Here is a 19924-nt window from a genome sequence, read left to right on the forward strand (position 1 = left end):
CCCGCTGCACGCCGTCCCCCTCGTTATGACAGCGTGTACTGCTACATTTTTTCACTCATCTCTCTAATGCACGAGTCGACCAGTTACGCCGTTTTTTTATATCTTTTTTTTTTTCCTCTTTTTTCTCTCTCCACGATAACCTTCACGCGAGTATCATTCCTCCTCCATTCCCTCTCTTTTATTTTCATTGATGAAAACAAGCTGCGAAGTGTGTGTGTGTGTGTGTGTGTGTGTGTGTGTGTGTGTGTGTGTGTGTGTGTGTGTGTGTGAGAGAGAGAGAGAGAGAGAGAGAGAGAGAGAGAGAGAGAGAGAGAGAGAGAGAGAGAGACAGACAGACAGGCAGACAGACAGACAGACAGACAGACTAAAAACAGACACGCAGACAAACAGACAGACAGACCGACAGTCCGTCAAACACATAAATAAATAGATAAAGCCTGTTCCAGTTTGCAATAGATACAAAACATATTAATGACGTACATCGAAGACAAATCTGGACTGGACACCCAAGAGGAATATTATTGAATAAATTTACAATAAAAATGAACCAGCACATAAATAATGATCACCACAGATGGACAGTTCTAAGAGGAACTATAGAAGGTCACATGCAAGAAAGGAAACGAATAGTAAATGTAGCAAGTATAGTAAAATAAAATCAATTCATAATTTACTCTTGCTCCTGATAGCATTTAGCATTATCTTTTAATAACTAATTCATTGATAAATGTGTGTGTGTGTGTGTGTGTGTGTGTGTGTGTGTGTGTGTGTGTGTGTGTGTTTATATATATCTATATATATATATATATATATATATATATATATATATATATATATATATATATATATATATATACATATATATATATATATATATATATATATATATATATATATATATATATATATATATATATATATATATATATATATATATATATATATATATATATATATATATATATATATATATATATATATATATATATATATATATATATTACAGCACAGGAAACAGCTCAAGGGCAACAAAAAGAAAGTGTTGAGAAAAAAAAAAGCTAATTAATGCTCCCACAAAGCGAAAAGTATAAAGTGGCCAAAAGAGAGGTCAATTTCGGATTGTAATGTGTATATTACAATGTACATGTGTATGTATGACTGTACGTGTGGCGACACCCGGTCGGTGTCGCACAACAGGATGTCTAACAACATATATACACATTACACATTACAGGATAGAGAAGTGTCTTGATACACTCTTCTTGAAAGAGGTCATGTCATAGGCAGAAGGAAATACAGACGAAGGAAGGCTGTTCCAGAGTTTACCAGTAGAGGGGATGTAAGAATGGAGATGCTGGTTAACTCTTGCATAAGGGGTTTGGACAGTATAGGGATGAGCTCGAGTAGAAAGTCGAGTACAGCGGGGCCGCGGGAGGGGGAGAGGCATGCAGTTAGCTAGTTCAGAAGAGCAGTCGGTATGAAGATATCGATGGAAGAAAAAAAAGAGATGCAACATGGCGGCGAAATTTAAGAGGTAGAAGACTGTCAGTAGGGGGAGGAGAGCTGATGAGACGAAGAGCCTTAGACTCCACCCTGTCCAAGAGTGCTGTGTGAGTGGAGCCCCCCCAAACGTGAGATGCATGCTCCATACGAGGGCGGACAAGGCCCCTGTATATGGATAGCAACTGTGCGGGGGAGAAGAACTGACGAAGACGATACAGAACGCCCAACCTCAAGGAAGCTGATTTAGTGAGAGAGGAGATGTGAAGTTTTTAGTTGAGATCTTGAGCGAAGGATAGACCGAAGATATATATTGTAGAAAAAGGTGACAGCTGAGTGTTGTCGAAGATTAGGAGATAGGTGTTTGGAAGACTGTGTCGAATTGATAGGTGGAGAAATTGGGTTTTTGAGGCATTGAAGGACACAAGGTTCCTTTTACCCCAATCGGAAATGATAGCAAGGTCTGAGGTGAAGCATTCTGCAACCTCCAGTCCGGAGTCTTGTAATTCCTGTTATGAGGGTCTTCTGTTGAAAGAAGTTGAATAATGAAGAGTGGAGTCATCAGCGTATGAGTGTATAGGGCAGTTTGTTATGGAAAGAAGATCATTGATGAATAACGGAAAGAGAGTGGATGATAGGACAGAGCCCTGTGGGACACCACTGTTGATAGATTTAGGGAAAGAACAGTGACCGTCTACCACCGCAGAGATAAAACGGCCGGAAAGGAAACTGGAGATAAAGGAATAGAAAGAAAGATAGAATCCGTGGGTGGGTAATTTAGAAAGCAAAGAGTTGTGCCAGACTATATCGAAGGCTTTCGATATGTCTAGCGCAACTGAGAAAGTTTCACCGAAACGGCTAAGAGAGGATGACCAGGAGTCAGTTAAGGAAGCAAGAAGATTGCCAGTAGAACGCCCCTCGCGAAACCCATACTGGCGATCAGATGGAAAATCAGAAGTGGATAGGTGCTTTTGAATCTTCCGGTTAAGGATTGATTCAAAAGCTTTTGAAGTTTAGATAGACAGGAAAGTAAAGCCATAGGGCGGTAGTTTGAGGGATTGGAACGGCCACCCTTTTTAGGCACAGGCTGTATGTAGGCGTGCTTCCAGCAACAGGAAAACATGAAGAAGTGAAATTGGAAATATTTTTGGTTAGGTGCCAGAAGACTCTAGAAGAATTAGAGAAGGCAAGAATGGAGATTTCAGCGAAGAGAGAGTGAGTCAGGATGTGCTCCACTTTAGAGTTCAAATAGTCAAAGAATTTTACACACGTGGTAGAGTTAGGTGAGAGATAAACAGCACAGACGTATTTAGTAATAGAGTGACAATTAGGTCTTAGTCAGATGGTGGAAAATTCAGAAGAGTCAAGGTCGTGGGCACGAGAGCAAGTAATGTTGCGTACGTAGACGCAACATCCACCTTTGGGTTGAAATTTAGGCTAGAGATAGTAGGAGGGAACAGAGTAGATATTGCTGTCAGTAGCCCCAGAAACTTGTGTTTCGGGGAGGAAGAGAGGGTGAGGTTTAGAGGAGGAGAGATGGTGCTCCACAGAATGAAAATTGGAATGTAGACCGCGAATGTTGCAGAAGTTAATATGGAAAAAGTTTGAAGAGATATACATTCTCACCTTGACTGTTGAAGGCATCCTCTCTGCCGTCATTACCTGAAGAGGCAATTACAGCTTTACGCCAAAAATTATTCATCTTTAGAGCAACACGCTGTTGCAGCGTTACAGATAACAGTTACAGAAAAGCAGAAAAGTATTAGATTACAACATATGCCTAATACGAAGCTAATTACAAGTGTAAAGTGAAGATGATTTTTGACAAAGAAAAAAATGCCTGGATGTACGAGGAACTGCTGGGATGTGCAGCAAAACAGACAAAACAATTTAATGCGTTATAAATGATATACAAAAACTTACATCAATATATTGGAACGAATGAGTAAACGTGAAGTAAATTATGTCAAGCACTATAAATATTTGCAAAAAATATGACAGCAATGTATTGCAGCGGATGGGAATCGATGAAGAAAGTTGCTAATAATGCACTGCCAGATTCTACGATACTTGGCTCCGTGTCCTGCGTCTCCCAGCCCTGAGTGAACAGCAATACCTGAGCCACGGCGCAGGACCGAGTGGAACGTCCAGGTCGGCATTGTTTGTCGTCCCTAATTTTTAACGTACCGTTTTATTGACCAAGATCAGTGAAATACAGTTTGCTCAGTAACTTGAGAGCATTTGACTTAGTTTAATAAGCCATTATTGTTTTTAGACAAATAAATAAATGCGTACAGGACCAGTGAAGCTCGGCTGATACACAACAATATTCAGCAACACACGATGACAGGGTTTTTTTTCCTCCTCAGCAGCAAAATAATGTAAGGTATTTGCAATTTATATCGGTGAGCATGACATTCACCTTTAAATGAAAGATTATATTCCAATAACAGAAAATATATAATTCTCACAGTTTAATTTGTTGCTCCAAACTGATGCTTACTTTAATTAGGTGCACATTTTGTTTCCCCTATGCTACGCCAGCGTATTCGAGCGCCCGATGTCCATCACTTTATTAAATTTATTTGTGTTTTGCTACGAGCCTGGCAATGGGACAAATTTCGCCCGGAAACATTGCCATCGCGACACATTAACAAAACAGGGATGTATCACACTGCAAGAATGCGGCATACGTATATATCTTGTAGAACAGAGCACTGCTGCACTGAAACTATAAATTACGTTAATTGTAAGTTATGTTGAATAAATGTTAGGACAAATAAGCAACAAGACTTCTCGGAGCGCCATGTTGAATAAAAAGTTTGCCTTCCGGCCAAGTGTTGCACGGTAATTTTGCTGGAGACAAGGCTGAGGGCCAAGGTGTTGCTGGAATGTTGGAGAAGAATTGCGGGAGGCAGCGTTGCAGGGGCAGCGTTGCAGGGTCGCAGCCCACTAGTGCATCTTGTCCACAGCTGCCAGAGCTGCATTCGGCCGCTGGTTATTGCTAAATCCTGTCCTAATTCCCTCCTTTATCACTTTACTTCCTCTCTCTCCTCCGCCCACCAGCAGCCAGCAAATGTTCGAGAAGGAACAACATTTTATGGAGGCTTTTAGGAGTAAAAGGCACCATTGATTTTTGGGGACCTGCATCACCATGGTAGCGGGTGAGGGAGGCGGGGGAGAATGTTGGGGGCGTTGGGGGTGAAGTGAATGCGTGAAGAGCAAGTTGGGGGTGTGAGGAAGGTGAGAAGGGAATCATATGGTGCATTGTTGTCGGGCGTGATCCGGTATTGTAGCGGATGTGTGTATGGACTAAAGGGGAGTGACGAGTAAGGGAGAACGTGAGCAGTATACTAAGAGAGGAAGAGAGAGTAGAGAAGAAGAGATTTGTGAAGAAAAGTGTTGTAGAGCAGTGGATGTAGTGAGAGTATGTCATAGTGTCGGTGTGCAGGGAAGTGTGCGTGTGGGGGGAGGAGGGGGAGTTGTAGTGAAAGATGTAGCTCCTGGGGTAAGTGAGGAGTGGTGGGTGAAGGGTATGAATGGAGTGCAGCGAGGTGTGGTGCAAACGTATAGGGTGTGAACTGTGCGCTATGATCGAGAGGGGCTTGAGGGAGAGGCGGGAGGGGAGGGGGAAGGGATCGAGGGTGAGAAAGGGCTGGCTGTGAAGTGAATTCCATGAGTAATGAGAAACTGTTTGATACATGAGAGAGAGAGAGAGAGAGAGAGAGAGAGAGAGAGAGAGAGAGAGAGAGAGAGAGATTTACATAGATTTACATAGAAAATCAGACCACACAGACCCCATGGTCCAGACTTGGTGGTCTGTCCTTAAACCTAAGTGATTTTACATTAATCAGAAGACTCCAAAACGTTGCATTTCTACTCTAGTTGATATTAAGTTGAAGGAAGTGACGGTCGAGCTTATTTTTGAAGGAGTCAATCGTGTTACACTGGACCACTGATGGTGGAAGCTTATTCCATTCTCGCACTACAACGTTGGTGAAGAAAAATTTGGTGCAATCTGAATTTACTTGTCTACATCTGAGTTTTACGCCATTGTTCCTCGTGCGCAGTCTGTCATCGATCATAAACAATGTTGATCTGTCTACATTCGTGAAACCATTAAGTATTTTAAAACATTCGATCAATTTTCCTCGGAGGCGACGTTTCTCAAGAGAACATGTTAAGGATAGAAAGCCTTTCTTCGTAGGATTTGTTGCGCAAGGAAGGGATCATTTTCGTTGCCCGACGTTGAACACCTTCTAATTTAGCAATATCCTTTGCATGGTGGGGACCAAAACTGTACCGCATATTCCAAGTGGGGTCTGACTAAACTGTTGTAGAGCGGGAGTATTACATCTTTATTCTTGAATACAAAGTTTCTTTTAATGAAGCCCAACATTCTGTTCGCTTTATTTGCTGCATCGATGCATTGCTGTGAGAATTTGAGGTTTGACGCGATTTTGACCCCAAGTCTTTGACGCATTGAACGCTTTTGAGTTTAACGCCGCGCATTTCGTATTCGAACTTCTTATTCCTCGTTCCAACTTGAAGGACCTGGCACTTGTCTACGTTAAAGGGCATCTCCATCTATCCGACCAAGCTGAAATTTTGTGCAAATCCTCTTGGAGGCTTTGCCTGTCTTCGTCAGTGAGAACCGAGTTACCAATCTTTGTGTCGTCTGCAAATTTACTAATGCGGTTATTGAGTCCAACATCCACGTCGTTGATGTAAATAATGAAGAGCACTGGGCCAAGGACCGAGCCCTGAGGGACGCCACTAGTGACAGGCGCCCACTCTGAGTTAAATCCGTCAATCACTACTCTTTGTTGTCTGTTGCTCAACCAATTCGCGATCCATTGGTTTACTTGACCGTCAATACCTATTTGCTTTAATTTGTAAAGTAATTTATGATGCGGGACTTTATCAAACGCTTTCTGGAAATCAAGATAGACTACGTCCAGTGATTTGGTTACGTCATAAACAGTGAAGAGGTCGTTATAAAAGGTTAATAGGTTTGATAGGCAGGATCTTTTGTTTCGGAAGCCATGTTGTGAGTCCCCAATCAATGAGTGGCTTTCAAGGTAACTCACAATTTTGTCTCTAATTATGCCCTCCAGTAGCTTACCTACAACCGAAGTTAGACTAATGGGCCTGTAATTACCTGGTACTTTTTTGTCTCCTTTCTTGAAAATCGGTGTCACGTTAGCCTTTTTCCAATCTGAAGGGACGATGCCTTGTCGCAAGGACATATTGAATACGGTTGTGAGGGAGGAGAGTATTTCGCTCTTCGTTTCTTTCAGCAGAGTTGGATATACTTTGTCAGGTCAGGACTTTTATTTGTTTTAAGTGAATGGAGAGCTTTAAGGACTTCATCGGTTGTTATTTCAAAATTAGGCAATGCATGCTCGAGATTTACAATAGTACTGGTGTTGGTGGTAGCGAGAGGAAGACTGTTAGTATTAAACACCGAGGAAAAGTAATTGTTTAAGAGGTTTGCAATGTGTTGGCTGTCAGTCACTAGTGCACCGTCGCTGTTTGTTAAAGGTCCAATACCACTTTTGATCGCCTTTCTGTTGTTTATGTAACTGAAGAAAGATTTCAGGTTATTTTACAGTTGGCTGCAATATTTTCTTCATATCTACGCTTTGCCTGACCTACTAGTCTTTTTACTCGTCGCCTGGCATCATTATAGAGTCTAATGTTCTCGGGCGTGCTTTGTTCTTTCTTTAACCTGTAAAGCAATTTTCTCTCATTGACTGATTGTTTAATTTCGCTATTAAACCACGGTGGGCTTTTATTAGTGTTAATTCGCTTCTCGCACAAGGGACGAATGTGTTCTGCTGAGTGAGTAAGTGATTTTAAGGCTTAGCCAGGCTTCCTCTACGTTGCCGTCATCTGATAGTTGTATTTCTGTTAGTTTTTGTCGGATTTCTACGAAGTTAGCTCTTTTGAAATTGGGCACCTTTACTTTATTTTCAGTCACTGATGATTGAGCTTTAATGTCGACGCGCACTAATTTATGATCGCAAGAACCGAGGTGTTCTCCTACCGTGACACTACTGACAAGGTTATCTTGGGTCGTTATAACAAGGTCGAGTATATTATTTTGTCGAGTTGGCTCAGAAACCATTTGGCTTAGATAATTTTCTTCTAGAAATTCGATCATTCTATGTGACTCGCCTTCTGTACCTGACAGTATCGCCCAGTCGATATTGGGGAGGTTAAAGTCTCCTAATATCAGTGAGTCGTTGTTATTAAGTGACTGCCTTAAGACGCTGTACATTTCAAGGTCGTCATCGAGTGATTTCACGGGAGGTCTGTAGGTGAAATATATATTTAAATTGAATTTTGCAATGTTTAATAGCAATAAAAAATGTTCAACGTTACTGTTTCCCGGTGTTTTGTCGGTGGGTTGCAAATAGCTTTTGACATAAAGGGCGACGCCACCGCCTCTACGGTTTACACGATCTTTGTTGAAGAGTCTGTAGCCATCTATGTTGTATTCGGAACTTAAATCAATATTTGTGGTGTCGATAAATGTTTCGGTTATAGCAATTATGTCAAAATTTTCTGTTAAAGCAAGACATCTCAGTTCATCAAATTTGTTTCTTAGGCTACGCGCATTGAAACTAAGGATTTTAAGTTATCTAGAGGCTTGGTAATACAGGTGGTGGTACTTGCGGGATCACGGTTACGAGTTTGTTGCGATGCACGGCGTCTATTTACACGGTGGGGTGGAGGGACGTGGCCGTGACTCGTTTTTGCTCGGATGACACGCACTGCTTCGTTGAGGAGCCTTCCGAGTCTGGCTGCCCTGATGGGAGAAAGGTGCAATCCGTCCCTGTGGAAAAGTTCATTTTGTCCATAGAAATTGTCCCATGCGTTTAGGAACTCCACGTCAAGCTCCTGCAAAGAGTCTGTAAGCGGTTGTTTAGGCTGAAGGCCTTACTGAAAAGTCGCTCTCCGCCCAAGTCCGTGGTAGAATTCCTGAAATCAAAATGTTAGGATTTAGTCTTATACTGCTGGATGAGCCTACGGTACTTCTCCAGGAGTTCCTCAGACCGGGTCGTGGTGACGTCGTTCGTACCTGTGTGGATAACAAACAGTGAATCATTAGTAGCCTGGGGGGAGATCTCCTCAAGAGCAGCAGTTATGTCGTCGATCCCAGCACCAGGATAGCAATAGTTCCGTCTTCGACGAGGAACTCTGCCGCAGAACTCAACGACCTGCTGGCGAATCATGGAGTCACCCACCAGGAAGGTGCTCTCCTGCTCGTCCTCCTCCTCCAGAATGGCAAACCTGTTGAAGCAATGAACAGGATAAATCGCTTGTCTGGCTGGTTTGGCTCCTCCATTCACGACGGTGAAGCCATCATGGGCGGTGCCACTAGCATCCTCCCGCTGCGTGGTGTTGTCCGCTGGTGTCGACGGTACCGCTGAGGGCAAGGGGGCGGTTGGAGAAGGGTTTGGCACCACAGCAACGTTAGCCTGGATGAATTCCTGCAAGGAGGCAACAGTGCGAAAGCTCTATTATTTTATTCTGACCTGCTTCCATCTTCTCTTCTTGCTCCTGCAGTCTGGTCTCGAGATGCTGCCTGGTGAGAGAAAGCTCCATTATTTTATTCTGGCCTTCTTCCATCTTCTCTTCCTGCTGCAGTCTTGTCTCGAGATGCTGCCTGACAGACACAGTCGACAGACAGCAGAACGCCCTGTAAAAAGTGAGCTGAGAAGCTACTGTTACAAGTACTGCACTTCTTAGGTGCCATCTTAGCTGAAATGAAAGAGATAAAAACACAAAGTGAAGGGGATTAGGAAAGGGGGTGAGGTGTGTGAGAGGTAGTTTAGTAATGGAGGAAAAGTGAGAGAGAGGAGGAGTAGGAAGGGCTGTGAGGTGAGGAAAGAGGGGAAAGAGGTGTGTGAGATCAAGGAGGGTTAGGAAATAGGTGAGGTGGGAGAGAGGAGGAGTAGGAAGGGATGTGAGGTGAGTCACGAGTGGGGCGAGACGAGTGAGTGAGGTGTGTGAGATCAAGGAGGGTTAGGAAATAGGTGAGGTGGGAGAGAGGAGGAGTAGGAAGAGATGTGAGGGAAAGGAGGTAAGTGGGAGAGAGGAGGAGTAGGAAGGGATGTGAGGTGAGTGAGGTGTGTGAGAACAAGAAAGGTTAAGAAAGAGGCGAGGTAAGGTGGGTGAAGGGATGGGTAAATAGGATGTGAGGTAAGGTGAGTGAGGGGGGGAAGGTTTAGAAATATGTAGAGGTAGGGAGGAGTAGGAAGGGCTAATCCTCTAGGGGATGAGGAGGAGCAAAGGGATGTGAGGTGAGCGAGGGTGGGGGGCTTAGGTGAGGGCAAGGGGGGTAGGAAGAGATAATCCTCTAGGGGATTTAAAGAGGGTGTAATGAGGAGGAGCAGATTGAATCCTCAGGGAATTCAAAGGGTGGGTTGGCGACACACCCAATTCACGCGTGAGACACTCGGGAACACACAGTCACACTCGGGACACACGAAACACTCAGAAACCCAAGCACAAGCACGACTAAACACCCTCAAGTCACTCGCAAAAACACCGGAAGAACAACAGCACACTCAAAACACTCTGAAACCCACGCAGAGCACTATAAACATCCAAATCACACGTAAAACACTGGAAACACAACACACTCGAAACGCAGAACACTGAAAACAGCCAAATCACACGCAGAAACACCGGAAACAAAACAGCACACTCAAAAACGCTCTGAAACCCACGCAGTACACTTAGAAGCAGCCAAATCACACGCAAAACACCGGAAACACAACACACTAGAATCACTCTGAAACCCACGCAGAACACCCGGAAACAGCCAGATCACACGCAAAACACCGGAAACACAACACTCTTGAATCACTCTGAAACCCACGCAGAACACCCGGAAACAGCCAGATCACACGCAAAAACACCGGAAACACAACTCACATGAACCACTCTGAAACCCACAGAACACCCGGAAACAGCCAGATCACACGCAAAAACACCGGAAACACAACACACTTGAATCACTCTGAAACCCACGCAGAACACCCGGAAACAGCCAGATCACACGCAAAACACCAAAACACAACACACTTGAATCACTCTGAACCCCACGCAGAACACCCGGACAGCCAGATCACACGCAAAAACACCGGAAAAACAAATCACAGAGGCAACCACAGGCAGAAACCACAAGCGAACACACACCAAACACGTGTCGGGAAATCACAGGCAACACACAAGGTCCACAAGCGAGAACACACAAACGCCCAAGAGCACGACGAAAACACAGGGCAAGCGATGTTGTGGGGCGCAGCGGGGGGAGGTCACGACCTTCTCTCAGCAGAGAGAGAGAGAGAGAGAGAGAGAGAGAGAGAGAGAGAGAGAGAGAGAGAGAGAAAGTTACGTAGATACATAAATGATCAGACCTCACAGACCTTATTATAAAATTTAAATGGTCTGTCCCTAAACCTAAGTGAAACGGTGTCAAACGGTCACCAAGATGTTGCATCTCTGCCTCAGCGATGTTGACGTGAAGGAAGTAGATGTTTAATTTGTGTTAGTATTAATCCATGGTGTTGCACTGAACCGATGAAGGTGGAAGCATTTGATTTTGTTTAATAACGTTAGTGAGATGATTTTAACACAGTATGATATGAATTTTAAAGATCGAAATTTAGTATAAATCCGCCTCCATGGTCTAGTGGTCAGAGTGCCTGGCTACAACTCTGCGGGCCCAGGCTCGAATCCCGGCCCGGGCAGTCAGCGTGCAGCTCACCCAGCTGCTCATCCTCCCTTTCGGGCTGGTCGATAAATGGGTACCTGGGGAAGGTAAACTGTGGCAATCCTGGATTTCACATTGGCCCGTGTCTCGGGGTAATTGGTTCTCACCTACCACAGGCGCAAAGGGCCCACGGTTCGGAGACCAGCACCGCAACCACGCGCAGCTATAGCGTACGCACCCACCTTTTTTTAAACAATCTGTATTCATCAACATTTGTAAAGCCAGAGTATTTTGAAACATTCGATCACTTTCCTTCGGAGGCTGCGTTTCTCAAGAGAAAACATGTGAAGACATAACAGTCTTTCCTGATAGAGGTTATTTCACAAGGAAGATATTATATTGGAAGACTTACGTTGATCACCTAATTCAGCGATGTCAGTCGTATGTTGGGGAGACCAAAACTGTGCTATATACTCTATGGGAGATTTGGCTAAACTGTTGTATAGTAGTAGTGTTGCACCTTTATGCTCGAATTTCTTTTTTTTAAAGAGACCCAACATTTTAGGTAACTTTATTCGTTGCTTCAAGATAAGATAAGATAATTTATTTGTCACATTGTTATACATTAATGCATACAAGTGAAAATCTTTGTGGATACAGGCTCCAAAAAAGTAAAACTACAGTGTACAATTTATTATACAGTATGATATAGTATAGTATGGTTTACATAACATACATAAAAACATAAACATAAAAACATAATTCCTATGAATAAACATGGTTGAAAAGCACAATGCTGCTGGGAACAAAAGATTTTATTTTTTATAACGATCAGTTCTTATCCTGGGTAGAGCCAGCCCTCCTGACCTTAAAAACATAAAATAGCTACTTAGAGGATGGGTTTGGTCCTACAGTATTTTTTCCACTTGTTTTAGTGCAGCCTCTTGATATAATATATATGTTGCTATTACATCTGCACCTAACCTTATAGCCTTCCTAACTATTTTATTTAGCTTATTTTTTTCTGAAGAAGTTATTTTTTTATACTAGGTAGAAACTGAAAAAATAAGAATTGACTCTAAAATGGATTTTTAAAACAAGCTGATTATTTTTTTTTTTTATCTACATGGACATTATTTAAAGTTCTGAGAAAATGGAGTTCTTTCCACCCACCTTGGTGTCATCAGCAAATCTCGATATTGTGAATTTCAGTCCTGATTCGAGGTCGTTGATATATATGATAAAGAGAATGGGTCCCAGCACTAACCCTTGAGGCAATCCACTAGTGACTGGAAGCCAATCGGAAGGCTGTCCGTTGAGTAGTACTCGTTTTTTTCTGCCGTCGAGCCAATCTCTTATCCACGCGATCAGATTGGCTCCAATACCCGCCGAGTGCAGTTTCTTAAGGAGTCGCTCGTGCGGTACCTTGTCAAAGGCTTTCTGAAAGTCCGGGTATATAACATCACTGGGGATGTGGGCATCCCAGTTCTTATATATACTTTGGAAGAAGTCTAATAAATTCGTTAGGCAGGAGCGCTTGTTTCTGAAGCCATGCTGGGTGTCGGAGATTATATTGTTGTCTTCTAGAAACTTAACAAGTTTGTCTTTAATAATCTTTTCGAGTATTTTTCCTGCCACTGATGTCAAACTTATGGGCCTGTAGTTTAATGCAACGCTTTTGTCTCCTTTTTTGAAAATCGGTGTTACGTTCGCCATCTTTCAGTCTTCCGGGACCTTGTTCAGTTGAACTGACCGGTTGAATATGTTAGTGAATGGTTGAAGTATTTGTTGTTTAAGCTCTTTCAGTAAACACGGGGAGAAACTGTCAGGTACCGTTGACTTGTTCATGTCGAGTTTGTCCAAATCCTTTTTCACTTCTTGGTCGCATATTGAGTCAATTTCCAGGAGCGTGATCCCCCTCGGCGGGTCAGGGCACTCAGGAATGGTTTCGATGTCCTCGACTGTGAATACAGATGCGAAGTTACTGTTGAGGATTCTGGCCATCTCTTTACTGTCTTGAGTTACAGATCCAGTCTCGTCTGTCAGGGGACCAATATTGGATTTTACTTTCTTTTTCGATCTGAGTTATGTGCAGAATTTTTTGGAGTTGGTCTTGATGTCGCGCGCTATTTGTTTCTCATAGTTGCGTTTACTACGAATAAGGGTGCGACAAGCTCTGAGGCTGGTGTGGTACTGTGTACGGGCTTCGGCCGTGTCATTCTCTTTCATTAGGTTATAATTCCTTTTTTTTATGTTTACTGCCCTTTTTATGTCTCTGGTCATCCACGGTGGATCTACGGCACCATTTACTCGCCTGGGTTTCGTAGGCACTGTAGCCTTCTCTACTCCCAAAAGCTTATCTATGAAGTCGTTCCACACGTTGTCGATTGTATTGTCGGTGAGGTTAAGGTGGTCCCAGGCCACAGGGGGAAGCAGCTCACGGGCTTGGTTGAAATTTGCTTTTTTGTAGTTTGGTATCACTGACGGATTGTCTACGAGTTTGTGACTATGTTGACATTAAAACGGATTAGGTGGTGATCGCAACCATTAATTTTCTCACCAACTTCATAGTCGCGAATGAGGTCGGGGTCACTTACTAGTATCAGATCCAGCAGATTGTTTTCTCTTGTCGGTTGAATTACAACTTGAGTGAGAAAAGAATCCACCATTTCTATAAGCCTGTTACCCTCTTGATCTCCAGTCAATTGTCCCCAGTCATTGTTAGGGCAATTAAAGTCCCCAATTATTATTGCTTGTTTGCTTTGTGTTAGAGAGTGAAGCTCTTCGTACAGGGCAATGTCGTCGGCAGCCTGTTGTTTTGGGAGCCTGTATACGGTCGCAAGTGTTACTTTCTTATTATTCACGGTTATTTCCACATAGACGGAATCGTAATTCTCTGCATCCTGTTTGTCTATTTTTATGGCAGGGAGCGTACTTTTTACGTAGCAAATTACTCCTCCTCCTTTCTTGTGCTTTTGATTTCTGTGGAAGCTTTCGTACCCAGGGAATGACAGTTCGGATACTAGATGTGCAGAGTTGGCCCAAGTCTCTGTGATGGCTACCACATCCGGTTTCTCTGTTGCAATATACGCCCTAATTTCGTCCTTTTGGGGTAATAGACTACGTGCATTTGTGTACAAAATGGAAATGTAACTCCTGGTTTGGTCGTGACGTGTTGTATTAGTTTGCTTATCAAAGGCGTCGTTGGTTACACAGCTTCTTGTAAGCCGCACCGACGCTACGGTTTGGTTGATCAAGGAAGGGGTGGGATAAATTGTAACTTCAATGAATTTCGTATTCGGAAAGCCAAAACGACAACCAAACAAAAAAATCGGAAATGGAAAGAAGTTATGAAGCCCGGAAAATAGTTAACTGATAAAAATATAATGTAATTAACAATCTGTTCAGGAGCTGCGATGAAAGAGTCGGGTGCGAGGAACAAGGAGGCGAGGCAGCAAGAGGCAGAGCACGGGAAGGAGGGGCGGGGAGGTAGGAGGCAAGTAGGAAGCAAGGGGCTGCCGGAAGAGGTGGGTGAGGATGGATGCGGAGTGGGGTGGAGAGAGGAAGGGGAGGAGGAGGTGCAATGTTTTTGGTGTAAACACAAGCAACGCTTACGAGAGTGCAAACAAAAGCACACGCGAGCACAAGGGCGAACACCCAGATACAAACATAAACGCGAAAAAGCATAATCGTCCAATCCTCCACTCACTCCCTGGCGCCTGGACTTCCTTCTCGCGTGAGTCAAGGGTGAAGATGCATGCTCGTTCCCGTCACACACACACACACACACACACACACACACACACACACACACACACACACACACACACACATGGGGAGGCGGTGGCTGAGTGGATAGCGTGACGGCGCCGCGTCCAGGACGACGCGGGTTCGCGCCTTGCCAGGTGCCACAAGCTGGGAGTTTTCAATCACCGCCGAGTGGCCTAAGACTACCCACATGCTGTCCTGAAGACCACCTATAAACCCGGACTCTAGATTCTAGGATCAAAGATGAGCTCCGGGGGGGGCAGCATGAGCCAATGCTGATGGCGCCTTTATAAACACTTGCCTGCGCCACAACGGGCGAGACCATCGGGCCGACCATCAGGCCCTACTACGAAGCCTACCGGCGCCACAGGCGAAGACGTAAAACACACACACACACACACACACACACACACACACACACACACACACACACATTCGCACACAGGTAATGATTTACAACAGATGGTCATAATGTAAAAATAGGAACATTAAAGTGGAAGAGGGGACAGGAGAGGCAAGAATGTTATAAAATGGAAAGGAATGGAAGGAAACAGGAAAAAAGAAAAGTTAAAGGATAATGGAAATAATAGTGCAATAAAAGAAAGGAAAGGTATAGAGAGGAAGTTAGAGAGAATACACGAAGATACATATGAATACAAGAAGATTCAGGAAAGGCTGTTCGACCTGCACATGGGACCCCTTTGAAATCAGTCACCATATTTCCTCCCCTTCCAGAAATCTAACTTCCATTATAAACTTTCTATCGTATTTGCATAATTTACATATCAGTTAATTTGCTCCATTCGTCCATAATCCTATTCGTGAACCCGGTTTCACGTGTCTCCTTTCCTAACTTGACTGCCCAAATTATACCCCTTGCAATGGATCCTAATATTATTTTTATAAGTAACGATATTTTTCAAGTGTCACACCTCACTCAATAAAATACTTCGATGCAAGATCAGTAAAGATGGGAGGAAAAGCAAGGGAAAGGAAGGAAGAGAAATGGAGAGACACCAAGTAAAGGCGAGACAAAAAAAGCAGGGAAGGAAAGAGCAGAAAAGGAAAAACGAAGTGGGAAGAAAAGGAAAACAATAAGAAGGATGAGACTCGAAAGAAAAGGAAAGGGAGCAAAGGAAAGGAGTGACAGGAAGAAAGAAAAAAAAGAAGATTGAGGGAGGGAAAGAGGAAGGGGAAAGGTGGGAGATGACTGGATTAATCTGAGAGAGAGAGAGAGAGAGAGAGAGAGAGAGAGAGAGAGAGAGAGAGAGAGAGAGAGAGAGAGAGAGAGAGAGAGAGAGAGAGAGAGAGAGGAAAGCAAAGAAAAGAAACAATTATTAGAAAAGAAAAAAAATCAGACCGAGAGGGAAGGAGCAGCACAACTTCCCACGCAAGTCCCGATTCCGCCGGCATTTGTGTGTGTGTGTGTGTGTGTGTGTGTGTGTGTGTGTGTGTGTGTGTGTGTGTGTCCCTGTTCATGCCCCCCATCATCTAGACACCATTAATCACACACACACACACACACACACACACACACACACACACACACACACACACACACACACACACACACACACACACACACACACACACACCGCTAACTTTATCCCCTCCCCTACACATCACTATGACATCAACTTCTCCCAGTGTGTGCCACTAACCACACATACTCCACTCCACTAATCACTTCCACTTCCCCTACACACCACTAATCTCACCTCCCTCCCCTTTATGCTGAGAACCTCCCCTTAACCATTCTCGCCACTTAACCACACCCTTAACATCCCCCCACCCATTCACACAGCTAAACACGCACACTTAATCTCCCCCTCCCCCTTCACACAGCTAAACACACCCTTAACCTCCCCCACACCCTTCTCACCGTTAAACACACACCCGTAATCGTCCACCTCACCCTTCACGCCGCTAACACACACCTTCTTTTGCAGGACTATTGGGCCAACAAGAACGGTCCGCCCATCCCCGACTTGTCTCAGGACTGGAAGTTGCTTGAGGGGCGGCAGAACGACACACACACCATGGTCCGTGTCCGGCGCCCAATCACGCCTAACACCAACGATGACCTCAACGTGGGGGTGAGCACGTAGAGTTTACGCACTTCTTCACGCACATCTCTCTTCCTTTCTTCTTTCTTCCTTCGTTCTTTCTTCTGTCCTTTCTTCTTCTCTCCCATACTTGCATGTCCTCATCTTGAACATTCTACGGAAACCTTTCCAGTTCTGCGACTATCTGAACACTTCCTTTCCTCCTCTCTACTTCTCTTTTGAATGTTATCTTCCTCTCTAACGCCTCCTCACGCACTTCTTTCCTTCTTTTCTCCACCCTATTGGCATGTCTTCATTTTGAACATTCTACGGAAACCTTTCCAGTTCTGCAACACTTTGTTCACTTCCTTTCCTTCTCTCTACTTCTCTTTTGTATGTCATCTTCCTCTCTAACGCTTCCTCACGCACTTCTTTCCTTCTTTTCTCCACCCTATTGGCATGTCCTCATCTTGAACATTCCAAGGACGCCTCACCAATTCTGCAGCCATCTAGACGCCTTTCCGGAATTCTCTCTACTTCTCTTCGTATGTCATCTTCCTCTCTAACGCTTCCTCACGCACTTCTTTCCTTCTTTTCTCCACCCTATTGGCATGTCCTCATCTTGAACATTCTACGGACGCCTCTCCAATTCTGCAGCCATCTAGACACCTTTCCGGAATTCTCTCTCCTTCTCTTCGTATGTCACCTTCCTCTCTAACGCTTCCTCACGCACTTCTTTCCTTCTTTTCTCCACCCTATTGGCATGTCCTCATCTTGAACATTCTAAGGACGCCTCACCAATTCTGCAGCCATCTAGACACCTTTCCGGAATTCTCTCTCCTTCTCTTCGTATGTCACCTTCCTCTCTAACGCTTCCTCACGCACATCTTTCTCCTTACTCTCTACCCTATTGGCATGTCCTCATCTTGAACATTCTAAGGACGCCTCACCAATTCTGCAGCCATCTAGACGCCTTTCCGGAATTCTCTCTCCTTCTCTTCGTATGTCACCTTCCTCTCTAACGCTTCCTCACGCACATCTTTCTTCCTTCTCTCTATCTTATTTGCATATCCTGATCTTGAACCTTCTACGGAGATCTCTCCAATTCTGCAGCCTCTAGACCCCTCCTTTCCTTCTCTCTGCCTCGCTTCGTATGTCGTCTTCCTTTACGACGCTCAACACACAACCTCTCCTTCCTGTCCCACGTCCACGCGTCGTCCTTCCTTCCTCCTCTCTGACCCTCTTTTCATGTTCTCTCTCTCTCTTACAATCTATTCACGCAATCTTATTATCTGCCCAACCTCTCCCTTTCTTCATTTATCTACACGTCTCCTATCTTCCTTACTCTCTTCCCTTTCCTTGCACGACCTCTTCTCTAACACTCCACCTACGCCTACTTCTCAGCACATCTTTATATCAATTTGTTATATATACACGCGTTTCCACATATTCCTTTCTACCACTCCCTCTCCATATACTATCCATACATTCACTCGTTTATTCTCCCACTTCAATCAACCACGCACGTTCTCCCCCTTCAGCCTTTCAAATACAACTTTTCTCCTTCTCCTTCATCCTCCAAGCACGATCTTACTCGTTTTTTTCCTCTCATCCCCTCCGTACACACTCCTACACCACTTAGCCCATTGTCACCGTGCAGCCAAGCAGTTATTTTTTTTTTTTTTAGTTTTGCATTTACTGTTCTCAATATATTCGATCCATGTAGTTATTATCATGTTCGTTTTCGTAAATAATACCCTGGAGATGAGTTGCTATTACCTATAGATGAAGTCCCACCGTCTTCCAAAACGTCAATCGTTATTTTTCATGCCTTTAAGAGAATTACAACCTTGATATATTGAGTCACCGTAACATATTTGCAGAATCCCCCACACACACACACACACACACACACACACACACACACACACACACACACACACACACACACACACGCACACAGCCGCTTGATCAGCATCCTCAATCTTGCATTCACCCCGCAGGACGAGCCTACATGGATACTATGGGCGTGGCACCCCCACGACCCTGGCGACGACCTGAAGGTAGCCTACCATGAGGGCAACCGAGGGGCGCGCCAGTTGTGCCTCCTACGGACCAACTGCTGGCCGCCCTCCGTCGTCTCCGCCACCACCACAGCCACATCCGCCACCTTCCGCTTCCTGCTGCTCCTTCCTGCGCTTCTGCCACGTTTCTTATGAGCTCAGCCCCGCCGCTACTGCCATATCTAGGATCCTTTTTTTATATATTTTCATTGCTTTGGGATGCACTCATTGTATGTACTTTTGAACCTTAGCATGGAGGACATGGGTCTGAGTTACGCAAGGAGGAAGGCGTTTGAAACGGGTGTGATAACTGGAACCCACACATGCAAGCAGAGAGAGAGAGAGAGAGAGAGAGAGAGAGAGAGAGAGAGAGAGAGAGAGAGAGAGAGAGAGAGAGAGAGAGAGAGAGAGAGAGAGAGAGAGAGAGAGAGAGAGAGAGAGAGAGAGAGAGAGAGAGAGAGAGAGAGAGAGAGAGAGAGAGAGAGAGAGAGAGAGAGAGAGAGAGAGAGAGAGAGAGAGAGAGAGAGAGAGAGAGAGAGAGAGAGAGAGAGAGAGAGAGAGAGAGAGAGACTGGGCCTTACTGGGCACCACCCGGAGCGGGGAAGGACCCATTGCTTGCCACATATACCTCACACGCCAGCCGCCGCACCCTCCCGCCCGACGACACATCCACTCCCTCAGCCTCCCTGGGTGTGACGCCACGCTAGCCTACACATCACTCATCCACCGCTTCCTCCTCCCTCTGTTGTGCTCACCAAAATCATGTAACATACTGAACCGACCGCCTCACCCTGCCAGCCAACAATAAAAAAAAACAG

General features: G+C 44.5%; 1 protein-coding gene across 1 annotated transcript in view; it reads left to right on the forward strand.

The window, feature by feature from the left end:
* Positions 1 to 19480, forward strand: part of LOC126995329 (DBH-like monooxygenase protein 1) — a 93621-nt gene extending 74141 nt beyond the window's left edge. The window contains exons 3-4 of the mRNA XM_050854808.1: positions 16948 to 17094; positions 19047 to 19480. Coding sequence (XP_050710765.1) covers positions 16948 to 17094; positions 19047 to 19262 — 363 coding nt within the window. The 3' untranslated portion in view covers positions 19263 to 19480. The remainder of the gene's footprint in view (positions 1 to 16947; positions 17095 to 19046) is intronic.
* Positions 19481 to 19924: the final 444 nt, after the last annotated feature.

This window comes from Eriocheir sinensis, chromosome 8 (genome assembly GCF_024679095.1).
Source record: "Eriocheir sinensis breed Jianghai 21 chromosome 8, ASM2467909v1, whole genome shotgun sequence".
Classification (NCBI taxonomy): domain Eukaryota; kingdom Metazoa; phylum Arthropoda; class Malacostraca; order Decapoda; family Varunidae; genus Eriocheir; species Eriocheir sinensis.